We start from the raw sequence: 17,849 nt of genomic DNA, 5'->3' as shown, positions 1-17,849 counted from the left end.
CTACATGAGAGAATTCCACATAGCTATTTGGGTGGTGTATAAGCTAACAGATCGCTGTCTCCATCGATCTTGCCGAGGCCGTAACACCTATCGGCTCAAAATCCTTTTAACTGTTGACTTGGTAGTTTTTACAATGAAGGAAACATTAACAATGTTGTTAAAAGTTTATTTTGTGATTAATTTGTGATTGGAGTTATGTTGTTTGGAATGAAAAAAAGAGATATCGAGTTCAAGTAAATGACGACATGCCGTGATGGTTTCTACTTTCTAAACGTGAACTTAGCAGATCGCCATATGCAGATTCGCCACGGACCCACAATTGATGTTTCTATAAGTGAACGTACCCGTTTGTTTGCGAACGGGTACGTTTTTCATGGAAGTCCTTCACGAACTTGCTGTCCATGTCTGACGTGTGACTGAAGGTGCAACAAGAATGTGGAATTTATTGGTTTCATGCTTTAGCATTCGCCGTATCTGCATTGCCTGTTTGCTTCTGGCCTCCCACCTGTGCATAGCACGGGTATCTCACTAGTTACAAAAATGGCATTTACATTTTTATTATTATGGTGAACCGCAGCATGTATGAATTATGTTGTTTGATTTGCTTCTTACAAACATATGAAATTAGTGTCAATATATAAGACAATTAAATCGTTGCATCATTCATCCAGTCAAATTATAACTGTAAAAGTTTATAATTGAAAACAGCTGGGCTTACTCGATGGTAGAACCGATGTTTCGGCGAGAATCCACTCGCCTTGGACCCGGCAGATGTTGAAGTGAAGAAGAAGCTTGAGAATAGCCACTTGACCTCCACCGTTGGTAGGGTGAGTTGGTCTGTAGACCAATCTGGGCATCACATGACGGTTGCAGATGGCGTGGGAGACGATAAACGATTAAATCTACCCGTACGAACCGACATCGTTGTCCAGCATTGAAGACGCGTTGAACTCTGCTGTACATACACTCTTGAACCTGCCTTGTCACAGCTTTGATAACAGTCAAGTGGTCATCTTCGACAGAGAAAAAATATGGTTTGCTCGAGGTATAAAGGAATCCTTTTGGGAAAAGGTTGAATCATCATCTCTCAACAAAAAGAGGCGGTTTGCGATTTCATCTGTCACGTACGTGAGACACGGCCATAACATCTGTCCCACGTCATCTGCAACTGTCACATGATGCGCGGATTGGCCTACGGACCAACTTACCCTACCAATGGTCGACTGGCGATTCTCGAGCTTCTTCTTCACTTCAACAGCTGACGTGACCAAGATGAGTGGATTGTCGCCGAAATGCCGGCTCTACCAACAAGTAAGTCCAGCTGTTTTCATTTATACCCTTTTACTGATTTAAGACAACTAGCAATGGTACCCACCCTACGGGTGGGGCTTCAATTGGGAAGCCGAAATGAAAAGGCAAAATATCAGAAATTGAAGGCAGAATTTTTTTATTTTAAACGATTCATATAAACATCCGTCAAATCATATCACACGTAAATCATCAAAATCAAAACAGTATCTTTAGAATTTCAATAAACCGTTTGTGATGTTTGTCAATAAACCAGTACCTGTTTGTAACGATGTTTTCATTGTGACGAAAATATTCGAATTATTATTCGAATTCGAATTTATTTATTCGAATTGCACGAATATGTGAATTGTGATTGTGTTTCATTGTGATGTTTGTGCGGCGACGGGCGGTGTGTACAAAGAGCAGGGACTTAATCAACGCGAGCTGATGACTCGCGCTTACTGAGAATTCCTCGTTCGTGGGACACTGCTTCAAGCCCCAGGCCCCATCACGGATGTGGCTCAGCAGTTTACCCAAGCATGATAGCGAAGGGCAAGGTACACGCTGGCCCGTCCAGTGTAGCGCGTGTGCGGCCCCGGACATCGAAGGGCATTAAACGTTCATTAAAGGATTACGAAACAAAAAACATTACGAAATTACGTTCACACCATCACGTCAAACACTACCGTGAACACATACATCGTCACAACATCGTCACAATGACAACATCGTCACAATGAACGTTATGCGAACGCGAATGTTATGCGGGAGTCCAAACCTGAGAATGCTGGAGACCAAAGCTGAAATTGGGAAAACTAAATAGCCTATTTTACTCCCAGGGGTCCCAGGATTAACCCACCCAAAATATCTTTGCGATCGGTTCAGCAGTTTTTACGGTACCTTCGAACAGACAGACGGACATTTGGTGAATTATAGTAAGATTACTTATTGTAGCTGTGCTTAGTTTGAATGAACCTGGGTTTGTATCCAATAAATCTGCATCCAAATTCTGCGATAGAGGTGTTACAGAACTTAAGAGAATGCTTTTATAAAATTGTATTTCACCTGGTTTGCCGGTCAAAGTTGGCAAATTCCATTGTAATTTCCACTTTGGCTTTAAAAGAATTACAGGATTCTGATTACGCAGACCCGGAACATTCATTCATTCATTTATTGTGTATTTACTTACTTATTTATGTCTTTGTTTTGTTTTTATATATTTATTTTCATTGCAAGGATTATTTTACTAGGATTGTTATTGTCAAACATGTAGATAAATCGTTTCTTTTTCTAGAAACTTACTGGCAGCAACAGATGAGGGATCAGATGTGTATGTACGCATGTACCTGCTTCCTGAACGCAAGAAACTTGGGAAGAAGAAGACATCTGTTGTAAAGAAAAGCGTAAATCCAACATTTGATGAAACGTGAGAAAAGCAACAACTTTTTTGTGCTTGGTTTGATTTTGGTTTCAAGCAACAACTTGATTTTTCTTTTATATTTTATCGTGGTTTGTTTGTTTGTTTGTTTGTTTATTTATTTGTTTGTTTGTTTGTTTATTGATTTATTTATTTATTGATTGATTGATTGATTGTTTGTTTGTTTATTTATTATTATTTTATTTTTTTTGCTTGTTGCACCCAATGTGTTTTTAGTCTGTTTCATTCATATTATATGTATTGGGTGTTTCACTTAAGCAGTGCTGCCTAGGGCTGGCAGGATGGCCTAGAGGTACGCACACTCACCTTTAAAAGTGTCTAGCCTGGGTTGGATTCCCGACCCAGCAATAAACCGTCATCCCGACGTTTCATAGGCACGGTGATTCATAATGTGTGTTCCATTCCTTCGATGGGCGTTAAACTCGGTGTCCCATCTGCTGGCATTAGATGGTGGACATTACAGATCCCACGGTGTCCTTTGTGAAGAGTAGACGAGCTATCGCTGGCACCTTGGCCAAATTCCATTTCTTGCCCTGACTTCCTGAGTCGGAGTGGCGACCCGACCAGGTTTGTAGCCTAGTAACTGCTTGGGCAGCACCAACGCTCTGCATGGGGTACATGATGATTATGATGGCTGCATATAATCCTCATTCGAGCTGAATTCCAGGTTTGATTTTGGAATTACACTTGTGGAAGCACAAAGGCGTGTACTGGATGTCGCTGTGAAGCACAATGGAGGATTCCTTGCTAAGGAGGAGCTTCTTGGGAAGGTGACTATTATGAAAACACCCATTCAGAGGTCAATGCGTTGACGGATTATTTACAATATATGAAAACTTTGAAACAATATGGACATTAAATTATATATTTCAACATTGTCTTAATGACCTAATTGGATACACATGGCCTAATTGGATACGAGACGGTGATTCTAATTAGCGTAGGTAGAGCTCGGTGTGGTGCTCCAATCTACATGGTATCATGGCCTTTAGGCACATGATTTGGCAGGGATCTTCAATTCGGTTGACCGTTAGTCGCATTGAGGCAACTCGCCGGATTCTAACCAGGCAACTGGAATGGACAGAACGACTACAACATTATTATCAGAATACTGTTGGCATCTCATTAATAGGCATGACTAAGACCTCAGTGGCCTTGATTCAGCAACAAAGCTTATCGTTCATTGGCTTAAAATTTGATACTCACAAGTGGATCGTTCATTGGCCTTTATTCACCCCCCCCCCCCCCCCTCCCTACGCCCAATCCCCCCTTTCCTTTCAATCACTCTCCATTCCTTTTTTGCTCTCCCATAGTTATTGCTGGAACTGACTACTCTGGACCTTGGAAAAGGCACGACTAAGTGGTAAGCATATCGCATGTGATTTGGGGCCATATACAAGAGGAAGTAATTGGGTTGTTGTATATTCATGCAGACAAGGGATATACATATGTTCTTCCTCAAAATTCATTTATATGGGGTGAGGCCGATTGGTACTGAGCTACTGCTCTGCTCTGTGCACAACACTCCTCCACCGCCCTCTATCACCAGCTGCCATCTCATCTCTCTCCCCTCCCTATCCAGCCCCACGTTTGCGACATCTTTCTTCACACAATCCTCCCATCTCAACCAAAGTCTACCATCCTGCCTCACTCTTTCAGCACATCTGCGCTCTTCAGAAGTCTGTCTTCCTCAATCCGCACCGGGTGCTCTGCCCTTTTCAGCCAGCTCTTTACCAATCATCCCGTGAAGCTCATCTGCACACCGATCTCCTCCCTCAGGTCATCAATCCTATTATCCACCCTCTTTACTCACGCAATCCTCCTGACAGTTGTTCTAGCAAACCTCGCATACAAGCATGCGAGAAGTTGTGGCGTGGAAAATTTTCCGCGAACCTGTGCGTGTCAGCTTTCATGTCCATTGTCAGACACCACCAAGCTTCCGTCCGACACCTTACTGGTTCTGTCACTGTACCATCTAACTTCGCCAGTCGCAACTCCCCCGATTATGAAAATCCTTCATGATTTATTTGCATCTTTATTACAGGGACAGAGAACTCCGTTGTTAGGTGTTCATCGATTCGCGATATCATCTCGGGCAATATGAAGCTTCCGTTCACCAGTAAAGCAGTTTTGCTCTCCTTTCAGTCAAAATGCCCTGACTTGCACCTCATCGTGCTCACCTCATCCAAGGGACTTGGCTGTTGAAGAAGCTTACCAACTTCAATGACGTTAAACATTACCTCAGTGCGATGACAATTGCCAGGGATAGTTTGTTTACTGGTTGTTTGCGGTAAAGACCCATTCGTACCCACACGTGAGTGTATCATCATTCTTCGACAGGTCTCTGACTGCGGTCTCTGAGGTCTCTGACTGCCCTACACTAACACCTGGATCACCCATCATACCATGAAATTAAACTGGCCGTGCACCAGTATTTCTACGCCCATGGCATGGACAGGTCGATTGAACATATCTCTACTGGATGTCACTACTGTGCCTCACTCAATAAAACCCCACACACTATTATTGAGCATACCACATCTGGAACACCAGAGTCCATTGGTGTGTAATTTGCAGTGGACATCATGAAACGTGTTGGTTAGTGGACCTGCCGCGGTGATTCGAACCGACCCTGCTTCGGGATTTGTCTCCCTTGTGGATAATGATTTTCTTTGATGATGTAGGATAAACTTAAAAATTGGACGTGTAAAAATTTGTAATGAAAATCCAGTTGCCGACAAGGTTGAGCTCTTACATGAAGATCCATTATTGTGCACAGTTGCACCATTGTCACTTTCCATCACGACTGCTCGTTTAAACTACCGCATCCATATAATGGGCTTATCTGCACGTGAGATGTGGATTGAGCAGGATCAGTTCACGAACGGTCATTTACCTCTGACCGACCGAAAGTTGATTTTAGAACAAGACGATCAACGCACTTTGAACCGCCGTTAGTGAGGAGTCGAAGGCCCCTGTGAGCAGGGCACCTTAGCCCACACAACTTGAGGTTGTTGATTTAGCTGAAACTGCTAACACCCTGGCCCTACCTACATGTGTTGACCAGGTTCAAACTTCCACTGAGTCTTGTGGGTCAGAAGAGATAGACCTTGCTGCAGTTCAGAGAAATTCAACTCAACTATGTCACCCACCCAGGCGGTTTAACGATTACCACTAATTTTGGACTTAAGTAATACGTAAAGTCAATGGCTTCCTTGACATGTACACATGGAGCACAATAATCCACCTAGGCCACAGGGAAGTCTTCCCAATGATGGCCCTAGTTATGTGTTTTTGTTGTGTCATTAACAAGAGTAAACAAGTGGTCACACCATTATATGGTAGTGGTTTCACGACTGTTCGGGAAGTGAGGTAGGCATGTACAGACGGTATGCGCATTAATCAAAAAGGTCAAATACCGAAAATGCAATTACGGGCACATTTTAAACCATTTTTAAAAAATGAAACTTTGTACATGCAATCAACATTCAGGACGCAGTAAATATTGAACGATTTTTTGGATTTGACCCCTGGTTCATGCCCCAGGGGGTTCGAACTTAGGGTCGCAGTGGTCAAAGCGGGAAAAAAATTTAACTCGAAATTTGATATTGGGTCAATCCTGGTGGAACTTTATGCCATCTTTCAACTTTACTTTCGGAGGGAAGCGCGGGGATTTGCGATGACGTGCCATCGACTTCGGTCTATTTTTTTGTTTTAAATGTAGCCTTTCGGAGATTGGTCACCAAATAAATCCCAGGCAAAGCAGGTAGTCATGCACTGAGGTGCAATGACTTGTTTTCAGGTATGTGTGGGATTGCATTTGGTGAAATGATACCAATAGTGGAGTTTATGATGGTGTGTATAGGGATATGCTGTGCCTACCAAAGGGGAAAAGGGTGGTAGAGTTGGAATGGAAAAACAAATTATCATTCTTGCATTTAGAATATGTAGATAGTCTTTTGCACATACCGGATGATGGCACATCTATCAAGTTAACATTGTTCTGAATACTTTATGATAAGAACAGTTGTACTTATCAAAAACATGGCTGGCAGTTTTTACTTTTGAGTTTTTATCAGATATTAAATCACAGCTGGCAGGCCTTGAATCGCTATATTCACGGCATGCAATTCAATAACAGTTATTTTGTTGAAGCATAATATCTACCTCCCCCTATTTACCTGTCGCAACAGGTATGACCTCACGGTGGATGCTGAAACTCTGAAGAGCAAATAGACATCCAGAGAGTGTTTATCAAACTGCCCACAGTTATTCAACTATATATGTATAGCTATGTTACTTTATAAGTTGTTCTTAAAGTTTTAATACCTTTCAGTCTTGGTGCTTAGGCCATCCACTGTTTTTTGTGCACATGGTATTCTGTTGGACATGAGTTGTGCTTTCCATGGCTTGTGTATTCTATTTTAACTCCAAATGTGCATCATGCTTGTGGAATCTAATTGCACCAAGCGTAGCTCTTATCTCCAGCTAGGCCATGGTGCTCTTCATGAAACTTGCTGGAAGCATGTGCTTTCGTTCGTTCATATCTGAACCAGCTTGTTTTGTTGCACGTCGTAAATTGGACAGCACCCTATTTACCAATCTAAGCATAGGCTGGATGCTTTGCCAAGATCATGAACTTTTGATATATCCTTTAAACTGATGAGCCCCATAAACTGAAACTGCTATCCTTTCCAGCCTAAAGAATTTTGCTTCCACTTGACCAGAGGATATTTTGATGAGAGGTGTAATACCAGAGTTTGAGGAGTTTACAGAACACCAAAGGTATTTGCTTTTTGTGAATGATGCTGCAAATGCTTCATGTCTGTAAAATATTGTTTTCTATTTTCTGCTGGGCATTGGGTACAGGAAATCCTTCATTTCAAGAATTCCTTTTCTCGATTATATGCAGTAATTTGGAAATCTGTTATGAACCAAACCTCGTACGGAAGAAGTACTAAAGAGTAAATCGAATTATGTAAAAGTAAACTTTTTGCGGCGGAACGAGATGAATATGGAACATTGACCTGCCTGCCTGTTTGCGCTGTCCACCCAGGCATAATAAATGTTCACGTGTGCTAATTAATGTGGGTGTATATTTCTGCACCGTAAAGTGGGACTGGTGCCGCACCCAACTTTTTATCGCATTTGTTTTTTCACTTTGAAATCCAAGGCTTTTTGTAATGGAGCTTATATACAGTCACGTGAAAAAGTAAGTACACCCCATGTAAAGTTTTGACTTTTTCAACATATTTCAACATACAGCTATTTGATCTTCATTTCAACATTATTGATAGATAAAGGTGATATAATATAACAAATATCATGAAACATTTACATTTTGTAGTCCATTGTATCATTTAAACAAACATAAATGCAAATTTCGCATGTGGAAAAAGTAAGTACACCCTTGGCTCTAATAGGTGGTATTGCCCCCTTTGGCAGAAACAACCTCAAGTAAGCGTTTCTTATAACTGTTTACCAGTCTCTGACATCGACTGGGAGAAATTTTGCCCACTCCTCCATGCAGAATTCTTTCAGCTGTGTGATGTTTGAGGGGTTTCTTGCATGCACAGCTCGTTTCAAATCCCCCCACAACATCTCGATGGGATTTAGATCTGGGCTTTGACTTGGCCATTCCAGAACCCTCCATTTCTTTCTTTTCCGCCATTCCTTGGTGGATTTACTGCTATGTTTATGGTCATTGTCATGTTGCAAGGTCCACCTTCGGTTGAGCTTCAACTTTCCGACAGATGGCCTCACATTATCCTCAAGCACCCTCTGGTACATTGAAGAATTCATAGTGGATTCTATGATGGTGAGCTGCCCAGGCCCTGATGCAGCAAAGCTGCCCCAAACCATAATATTTCCACCGCCATGCTTTACAGTTGGTATCAGGTTCTTGTGGTCAAATGCTGTCTTTGGTTTTCGCCAAACATGTCTTCTGGTACTGTGGCCAAATAGTTCTACCTTTGACTCATCTGTCCAGAGCACATTGTTCCAGAAGTGCTGGTCTTTGCCGAGGTGTTCATTGGCAAACTTTAATCTTGCCCTGATGTTCTTTCTGGACAGCAAAGGTTTCCTCCTGGCACACCTCCCATGTAGATCAAATTTGTGCAGCCTCGTTCTAATGGTAGACTCGTGCACTTTGACATCAACAGTGGCAAGAGCTACCTGTAGGTCCCGTGGATAACATTCTGAGGTTTTTAGAGACTTCTTTCAGCATCTTGCGGTCTGCTCTCGGGCTGAACTTGCTGGGGCGGCCTGGCCTGAACAAGTTGGCAGTTGTTTGGATTCTTCTCCACTTGTAGATGATCTTCCGGACAGTCGAATGATTGATTTCAAATTGTTTGGAGATCTTTTTAAATCCCTTCCCAGACTCGTAGGCATCTATAACCTTCTTTCTGAAGGCCTCAGAGAGCTCTTTTGATCTAGGCATGGTGACGCCGCACACTTCAACAACAAAGAGCAAACCAAACTAAATGTCTGAGGTTTAAATAAGACAGGTTCCTCCAAGATCCTCTCTAACGATGTTCTAATCATTTGCACCTGAGCTGGTGCACCTGATTCTAATTGTAGGTATTTGAAGTAGTGATAAATGTAGGGGTGTACTTACTTTTTCCACATGCGAAATTTGCATTTATCTTTATTTAAATTATACAATGGACTACAAAATGTAAATGTTTCATGATATTTGTTATATTATATCACCTTTATCTTCAATATTGTTGAAATTAAGATCAAATAGCTGTATGTTAAAATGTGTTGAAAAAGTCAAAACTTTACATGGGGTGTACTTACTTTTTCACGTGACTGTATAAATCACATGGAGGACAAATAAATTAGTGGATGTCAGTGTACTTTGATATGAATTTACAAGGATATTGGTAAACAATGGACATGTGGTAAAAGAATTTGAACCTATATTTCCCCATATCATGAGCAAGGGCTTCAGATGGGAATGCTGCAAGGTTAATCCGGCCTGTGTTGTGTATCTATATGTATATATATATATATATATAATTATATATATATTTTACACAACAGTTGCTAATATGCCAGTATTCTTTTATTCGTTTCACCTCACATAATGCATGACAAAGCTCAAGTGTAAAACTAATTTCTATTCATTCCTTTTTGGGGGAGAATATGACTATGGAGTTACATTAAAAAGCTGTTAAAAAGTTACTGCAAAAGGTTGTTGCAAATATATGAGCTGCTTGGGTGAGGGGGTTGAGGTGGTCTGGTGGAGCAGGGTTCTTTGACCCACATGAAACTCCACCGTCTGAAGTGCAAAACGGGGCATGCTCAAATCTTCGCCCGGTAAAGGCACTTTTACTTTACGCGGGTACTGCATGGTACAACCCACTTGATTGGATCTGCCACTCACATCTTCCCTCTCTGGGTGGACTCAGATATGATCTGTGAACGGGTGGGTGTAAGGGATAGCATATGATTATATCAAGACTGTAACTGTGAGGTATATGAGTATAAAGCATCAAATCCTCCAAACAGGAAGTTCGTTTATATATCAAATTTATCTCAACACAGTCTTAACTAGAACTGCACTTGGTAGAGCGCATACCTCCGCCAGGCTGAACAGTTTGTTTTGTATCCCACCGGATCTGGATTCGGACCTGAACCAAAATATCTAATCGGCTTGTTCTTGTCACCTAACAACTCGTCCACCAAGTTTAGGCATAACTCGTCCATAACTTTTTTTATATTATGTTATATATTGCTTTTCGTCCGATCTCTCAATGGTGAAGAATCACTTAAAAATTAAATAATTCTCGCATCTGAATCCATATTCAGATCTTTACCAAAATCGAATTGTTTCGTCCTTGTCACACTCCCAACGTCTCCACCAAGTTTCATCCAAATCCGTCCATAACTTTGAGATATCCTGCTATGTATCGTTTTTGGCCCGATCTCGCATTGGTGAAGAATCACTTTTAAAATTCTTGTAGCCGGATCCGAATCCGGATCTTCACCAAAATCTAGAATACAGTGGCAATAATAGCGCAAGAGAATGGAACGCACTAGTGCGATGCAAAGTCCATCTCCATGATGTTTGTGTTTTCTGCAGGTTTTCTTTGACATGTTAATCGATATCTGTATTCTATATCGTATACCTATTTAACTGCAAGGTGCATGATTGTGTCTGAATGGGGTAAGCGTCATAACGACAGCACGTATAATGCAGAATTATAGCGCATTTAAGAGCTCTTGGGACCGGACAGTGCATGCGGAGGATTGCAACTATCAATATTCACGTGATTTCGAATTTTGTGCCTACGTTGTGCACACGGGTGGTGTATAGGTTCAGTTGCTTGTTCGCACGCCTACCAGAAGTAAAACGTAATATAACTACAATCAATTCTGTCTAACGTATAATTACCTTTTCATCAATTTACTTCACTGAGAAACCTTAGCAGTCTTAACAGTTAATGACTATTATGTTGTCAAAAGACATTCCCAGTAAACTCCCTAAATATGCCACACTCTAATGGGAACCATTTCCCATGCAACAGCCCAGGAAGTTTCATTTCATCAGGTTGTGGTGAAGTTTCATCAAAATTATGCGAGTAGGTTCTGGAAAAAAAAAATACCCATTTTGGGGGCAAGCCCCATAGACCACCTTATACGCCGATTTTTTTTTTTTAATGCCAGGAACAAACTTTGGTACAACACGGGTGATTAAGATTGTGGTCAAGTTTCATCAGGATTGCATGTGTCGTTTGTGAGAAGAAAACAAACACGGATTTTGAGGGGCAACCCTCCCATAGATCCCCAAAGGAGTAGTTGTTTTTTTTAACGCCGTGAACAAACTTTGGTACATCACAGCTGATGAAAGTTGTGGTAAAGTTTCATTGAAATCATGTGTGTAGTTTCAGAGAAGAGAGTAAATTCCTATGGGGGGGGGGGGGGGTCAAACCTGGATGCACTTTGACCTCCGGTAGACCCTCTTGGACCTCTTTTTTTTTTTTATGCCGTGAACAAACTTTGGTCACAACACAACAAATATAATTTGTGCCAAATTTGGTCGCAATCCCATCAGCGGTTTCGGAGAAGTTTCAAGTGTTGATGGACTGACGGTCGGGTGACGCGCCATTGCATAGTGTAGTTGGTATGCAAGGTCAATAAAAAGACATGGCAGAACAGTAGAGAAGTCTGGTCAGGCCACATCTAGATTAATAGGTTTCATTTTAATTGCCTTGCTATGGAAGGGTTATAACTACATTAGTTGAAGGTTCTGTGTTGCCATACTTGGGTTGGTTGAATTGCCAGGTGTTAGTTTGGAGGAAAGATTGGAAAGACGGGTTTTTTATTATTATGTGGGACTCTATACTTCGTCTTGAAGCTCATGGAAGAGTTTGTACCTATGTCACATGCAGGCCAAAGGCATTAGGACATTATATTTACATGAATTACAATGACATTGGTAGGTAATGGATAAATGTTGTTTATGGGATCTGAACCTGGGTTCCCTGCATCATGAGAGAGGCGTTCACATAGGAACACTGACTGGTCAATAGGCCAACCCTTAACAGTATTTGAGTATTAATTGTGGATTCAGGTTGATGTTTAGAAGTTGTACATGTTGTTGGAATTGTGAGGGGACGATTGAAGGTAAACAGCAACAATTGGAACATACTCGTACATTGATAAAATCCCCTCCCGACTCCCTCAAAGCCGTTAATATCTGGAACGATTTACAAGGAACGTTTTATTGATGGTGAGTAAACATGGGATTGACCGATTTGCCTCTGAATATGGACTTCCTGTTTTGTAACTGTCTCGGCGACTGATTTTGATTTTATCTGTAATGGTTTTATAATGGTGGATTAAACTCAAACTGATGTATGAATGAATGAATGAATGATCGTTTTAAGGCCATTTTCCCCGCTAGATCAGGGGTTAGCCTTGCGGGCCCCATGACAATCATGGTTCCCTGTTTGAGGCAAGGTTTTTATCATGGGAAGAAAGCTTTACTGGTGTTCGTAAACATATTGGAATCTCATCTTTCTATTTACTTCACATTACGTTTTATGCCACATAATATAGCTCCTTCCTCAGCATTGATCTCTGTTTATTAAGTTACCTTTTTTAATGTTTTTCCAAAATTAAATTGCTTTGCAGGGCCAAATGTATTTGCTTCATTTGTGTTTATATTGTTAATTATGCTAAAGCACGGCCTTCAGACCTTTAGTGAAATTAACTTTGTCTATATATTCCATTGCCCTGTCAGCTATTTACTCCGAGCCACTTTCAGAACAGGCTCCAGAAGCAACTGACTAACCAGTTAGCAAAAACATTCCACATTTTTAAGCTATTAGTTTTAAGAAGGAAAAAAAACAAAGTTCCACTCGAGCCATGTGTGATGTATATGATATAAAGGTCTATTCGCCAAAACGTTACACGGAGTGAATCCGAAGTTTTGAGAGCTGAAGTCGGTGTCAATGATAGTTGCAATTCTTAAACTTCGGAATAGTCTATCCGCCCAGTGTTGGTAGTGCTTAGTAAATCTGTGTGAAAACTGCACAAGCATTTTTGGTTGAGCGCGACTCGCCGTCCAAGGCCCGAGAGCATTGTCTGCACCAATTACCATGGCATCAGTAGCCACGTGATCCACGACCATGCCTTCTTGTGACGGCATGTAGTTCACAACTCACCACCTGTCCTGTATTATATATTTTATCTGAATGCCAAAACAATACTACGGATCAAAGGTCTTTGAAATTAGAATGGACTAGTTACTACTACTAAATTAGTTGTTACAAATTGAGTATCGATGCAGGTCGATACTCCAAACCCCAATTTAACGAATTGACTTCATTAAAATCCTTAATTTGCTCTCCCCTCTGGGCTGGTGCTCCTGCCTCTCACCTAGATCGGCTTCACGCTGTAGAAACCAAGGCTCTCAGTCATTGGAATCTCCCACGATGAAGCTGACTCTGAGGGCCTCTCTCTCTCTCGCCACCGGCAGGTTGGGGGTCTTTCTGTCTTCTACCGCCTCCTCTCCGGCCGTGCTCCCCCTGCTCTGTCTGTGTTCTGTCCCCCAAATATTCCTGCAGGATGCACAAGATCTGTCAGCAACCCTTTTCTGGTGAAACTACCAAAATCAAGACTCTCTGCTCACCTTCATTCTTTCATTCCTCTTTTCTCCCGCCTCTGGAACAAACTCCCACACTCTCTTCAATCCCACTCCTCCCTCCAGGTCTTCAAAACAGTTGTTCACCACCATCTCTTATCGTCCCCATCCAAAACCTTAATCTTTAATACCCCCCCCCCCCCCCCCCACATTAATCCACCCCAAATCGAACTCCTTCAAATTCCCCGTTTTCTTTCCAGAAAGTCCGTGCAGTGTCCAGCTTGTTTATCCCGTGTACCCCGCCCCAACCCTCTCTTCCACAGATCTCCCGATGTCCGTGTTCTCTACTGTTGTTGTACTCCTCTTGTCTCCCGCTCCCTTTATTATATGTTTTATGTGTTAGCTCTTACACGACCCTCGAGTTAGTACACAAAAAGAAAAATCCTTTGAGGTGCTCAAGATCACTGAAACCCCCTCTTCCCAGCTCAAGCACATTGGTGGGGTGCAATTGCTCATTTAGGAATTTTGGAAACCCAACTTTGCTTAAGCGTATAGATGTGCGGTGTAAATACTTGTGCTTGCAACCACTCAAAGTAATTAACAGTACAATGGCCTAGTAAGACAGCAATATTTATATTACACCTGCCCAGTTGCTTTTTTATTTACCTGCCTGCCCTTATTGAATCATCATTCCTCATTTACACTACAGTTTTGTTCCGATGGGTATTCCTTTAATTAGACTCGGAGCCATGCATGTGTCATGTGTTTCTACCAACAGCGTTTCCATCTCAACAGCACACTTAAACGGATGTGAGGCAAATTAAATGGCTGTGTATTCAATAAAGTCTGCTGGGGCTCTGAGCTATTTTGCAATAAAAACTGGCGTTTAATGCAGATATATGATATCTATATGTCCAATATGCTTTGGCATTGAAAAGAAAAACTCTCCGAGTCCTGCTTTTTACCAAATCAAATTATCTTTGCCCTCCTCCCACTCCCTCAACCTCTTTTCCATTTTTTCTTCATTCCTCTCCTTGCCCTCTTCTCTCTTTGCCTATCTTTTGTGAATTATTTTCTCAGTTTATTACATTCCCTGTATGTGAGTTTATGTATCAACTCTTCCATGAGCTTTGGATATTGTGGAAGACTATAATAAAACAGAATTACAATTAATAAAGGAGAATCTAACCTAGAAACGCTCGGAGTGGGAGCAGTGATTAGACTACAAATACACTGGACATACCTCGCCATCTCGACTCTCAATGGTCTTGATCAGAACGGTTTTCTTGCCATAGGTATCGTAGTGCTCTCCATGACTCAAGGCATCTAATAAAAGAGTCCATTGTTACAAAAACCCGCAAGGAAGAGAGTGGCAATCCAGGAAGGATCATGCCTCCAACAAAATCACAACAAACCCATACATCAATCATTTCATGACGACCATTTCTGGGTCATGTGCCAGTGGAAGGTGAGTAAAAGGAGCATCAGACCTGAAGCATGTCATCAGCATTGATGCAGATGAAGTCTGTGGGTCACAGACAAAACGTCACCTACAGCTAAGTGCCTAAGTCTGCCCTTTTTCCTTTTTCTACAAAATTGGTATGGTCGTGCTTTTTTAATCCCCAATTCGATGTGGGTTTTTTTTTCTTTTTAAGCAATGGATAATCCCAAACACTGCTGGCAGAATGGCCGAGAGGTACGCACACTCACCTCTGAGCTGTCTAGCTTGGGTTTGAATTCCGACCCAGCTATAAACTGTCATCTCAGGCTTTCACAGGCAGGTTGATTCATCAATATATTTGCCATCCTTCAGATGGTCGTTAAATTGGGCATCCAGTCTGCCAGAATTAATTAGTGGACGTCAAATATCCTTTGGTGTCCTTTGCGAAGAGTAGGGAAGCTATTGTCAGCATCATGGCAAAATTACAAATTCCTGCCCTAACCAGCAGAGGGCACTGCATCAATAGCATAACTGCGCCTTCAGCCATTGATGCTACCCTGCAGCCTTGTGCTGCATACAAACAAAGAACAAGAATCCCAACTACCAATATTTAGCCTCTTCCCAAGTTGTGTTGAGTAGACGAGCAACAATTGCAATCTTCTGGGATGGCCAGTTGGAGCTAATGAAGTTGTCCACCAGTTGCTGGTTTCATGAATACGTACACATACCAAGCCAGCGTTTTGATTTCTAATATAGTACATGCTCATTTTTTTACGAGTGGAGGTGAGCAATAATTTTGGATTTTGGGAGTTTCACTAGAAGGGGGTTGCTGGTGGACCGTGTGCAACCTGCAGATATCTGGGAGGGGGGGGGGGGGGGGGACAAAGCACGGAGAGGGCAGAGGGTCAGGGCCAGATTCAAGGGAGGACCAACAGAACATTTGTCCAGGGCCTAAACTCGAGGGGACCCCAAAAAAAAAAACATACCGTACATTTATTTCTAAATCTACTATTATTTATTCCCTTGTCTCAGAGTTAGCAGAGATGAGAGACAGGAATTCAAGGTCTAATCTTACTATAATTCACCAAATGTTTGTCTGTCCGTCTGTTCCCAGGTACCGCAAAAACGGCTGAACCGATCGCAACGAAATTTTGGGTGGGTAATCCTGGGACCCCCTGGAGTAAAATAGGCCATATTGTTTTTCCAAACAATGGAATAATATTTACCGATATGAACAGTGATGTGGCTTTTATTTAGACAACTACTGTTTAGATTTTGATGATTTGCTTGTGATATGATTTGACGGATGTTTATATAAATCGTTTAAAATAAAAAAAAAGCCTTCAATTTCTGATATTTTGCCTTTTCATTTGGGCCTCCCAATTGAAGCCCCGCCCATGGGGCGGGTACCGTTGCTAGTATAAATAACCCAACGTTTAATTAAAATACAAACTAATACCAGACAAGCAATGAGTGACATACGACACAAATCCCATGATCTTTTATGGGAGAAGGCATCATCACGTCAAAATGACGCAACGCAACCACGCACGACTAGAATTGTTTTATACAGTAGGCCGAATCTTATTATAATCGAGCAAAAAAATTATTTCTTACACTGCACAATTATTAATGAACATCGACAGACATATGTGCAAAAGGAAATATACGACGAAGACAAACTCCCGGTAGAGCCGGTTTGCTTTGCAAGTGCGAAATCAAGAAGGAAAACGTTAAAAGTGGTGAGTCCATTTTCATATTTCTTTCACAGTGCGTTTTCATATTGCTTGTATTGCTATTTTCACTCTTTAATTCCTCTTTTTCCCACCTCTGGAACAAACTTCCACCCTCTTCAATCCCTCTCCTCCCTCCAGGTCTTCAAAACAGCTGTTCACCACCATCTCTTATCTTCCCCCATCCAAAACCTTGATGTTTTCTACCCCCGTTAAAACACTCCAAATCCAGCTCTTTCAATCTCCAAATTCTTTCCTGAAATTTCTAGGAGTGTTCATTCGCTTTATACCGTGTACCCCTCCTACTCCTCCCCCCTCCCTCCCCTCCCTCCCCTCCCCAAGCCCTCTCCCTTCCACAGATCTCCCGATGTCCCTGTTCTGGTGTTGTGCTTGTGTGCTTCCCTCTCTCTCCCCATCTTCTCTCCCGCTCCCTTTATTATATGTTTTATGTGTCCGTTTATGTTTTTTGTGTTTAATGTGTGTTAGCTTTTACATGAGCCTCGACTTTGTATACAAAATATATATATGGATATATAACTGCGCTATGGATATATATATATAGTGATAATTATGTAGTACAAGCGCAAAGTAACATTGCAAACTGTTTTTATGTCTACTCCCCCAAAGGTAGCCGGAGGCATTATTCTTTCGGGTTGTCCGTCTGTCAGTACGGGCTAAACCTCATTTTTCTCAGTAACTACATGTCCGATTAAGACGAAACTTTCAGGATAGGAGTGACTTAAATTTCATAAATTGGGTGGCTAACTAAATTAGTATAAGCTATACACAGCAATGCCGTTCAGCTCTTTTTTATTTTTTATTTCTTCCCACGACGTTGTGAGGTTGATGGGG

General features: G+C 41.7%; 2 protein-coding genes across 4 annotated transcripts in view; one reads left to right on the top strand and one right to left on the bottom strand.

Moving 5' to 3' along the window:
* LOC137415119 (extended synaptotagmin-2) overlaps positions 1–7,810 on the top strand; it is a 117,998-nt gene extending 110,188 nt beyond the window's left edge. For both annotated transcript variants that reach the window (XM_068100693.2, XM_068100692.2), the window contains 4 exons: positions 2,585–2,716; positions 3,396–3,498; positions 4,042–4,091; positions 6,922–7,810. In XM_068100693.2, the coding sequence (XP_067956794.1) occupies positions 2,585–2,716; positions 3,396–3,498; positions 4,042–4,091; positions 6,922–6,964 (328 nt within the window). In that variant the 3' untranslated portion in view covers positions 6,965–7,810. The remainder of the gene's footprint in view (positions 1–2,584; positions 2,717–3,395; positions 3,499–4,041; positions 4,092–6,921) is intronic.
* A 1,969-nt stretch (positions 7,811–9,779) lies between these two features.
* Positions 9,780–17,849, bottom strand: part of VIM (vimentin) — a 31,095-nt gene continuing 23,025 nt past the window's right edge. The window contains exons 8-10 of one of the 2 annotated variants that reach the window (XM_078785835.1): positions 15,067–15,149; positions 13,619–13,800; positions 9,780–10,150 (exon numbers count right to left, since the gene is read on the bottom strand). In XM_078785835.1, the coding sequence (XP_078641961.1) occupies positions 13,657–13,800; positions 15,067–15,149 (227 nt within the window). In that variant the 3' untranslated portion in view covers positions 9,780–10,150; positions 13,619–13,656. The remainder of the gene's footprint in view (positions 10,151–13,618; positions 13,801–15,066; positions 15,150–17,849) is intronic. The other variant, XM_068126627.2, reaches the window with a different exon arrangement.

Source organism: Myxine glutinosa, chromosome 10 (assembly GCF_964187855.1).
Source record: "Myxine glutinosa chromosome 10, kmMyxGlut1.1, whole genome shotgun sequence".
Classification (NCBI taxonomy): domain Eukaryota; kingdom Metazoa; phylum Chordata; class Myxini; order Myxiniformes; family Myxinidae; genus Myxine; species Myxine glutinosa.
Note: the sequence above shows the minus strand (reverse complement) of the source record. Positions and strands in the feature narration are given on the sequence as shown.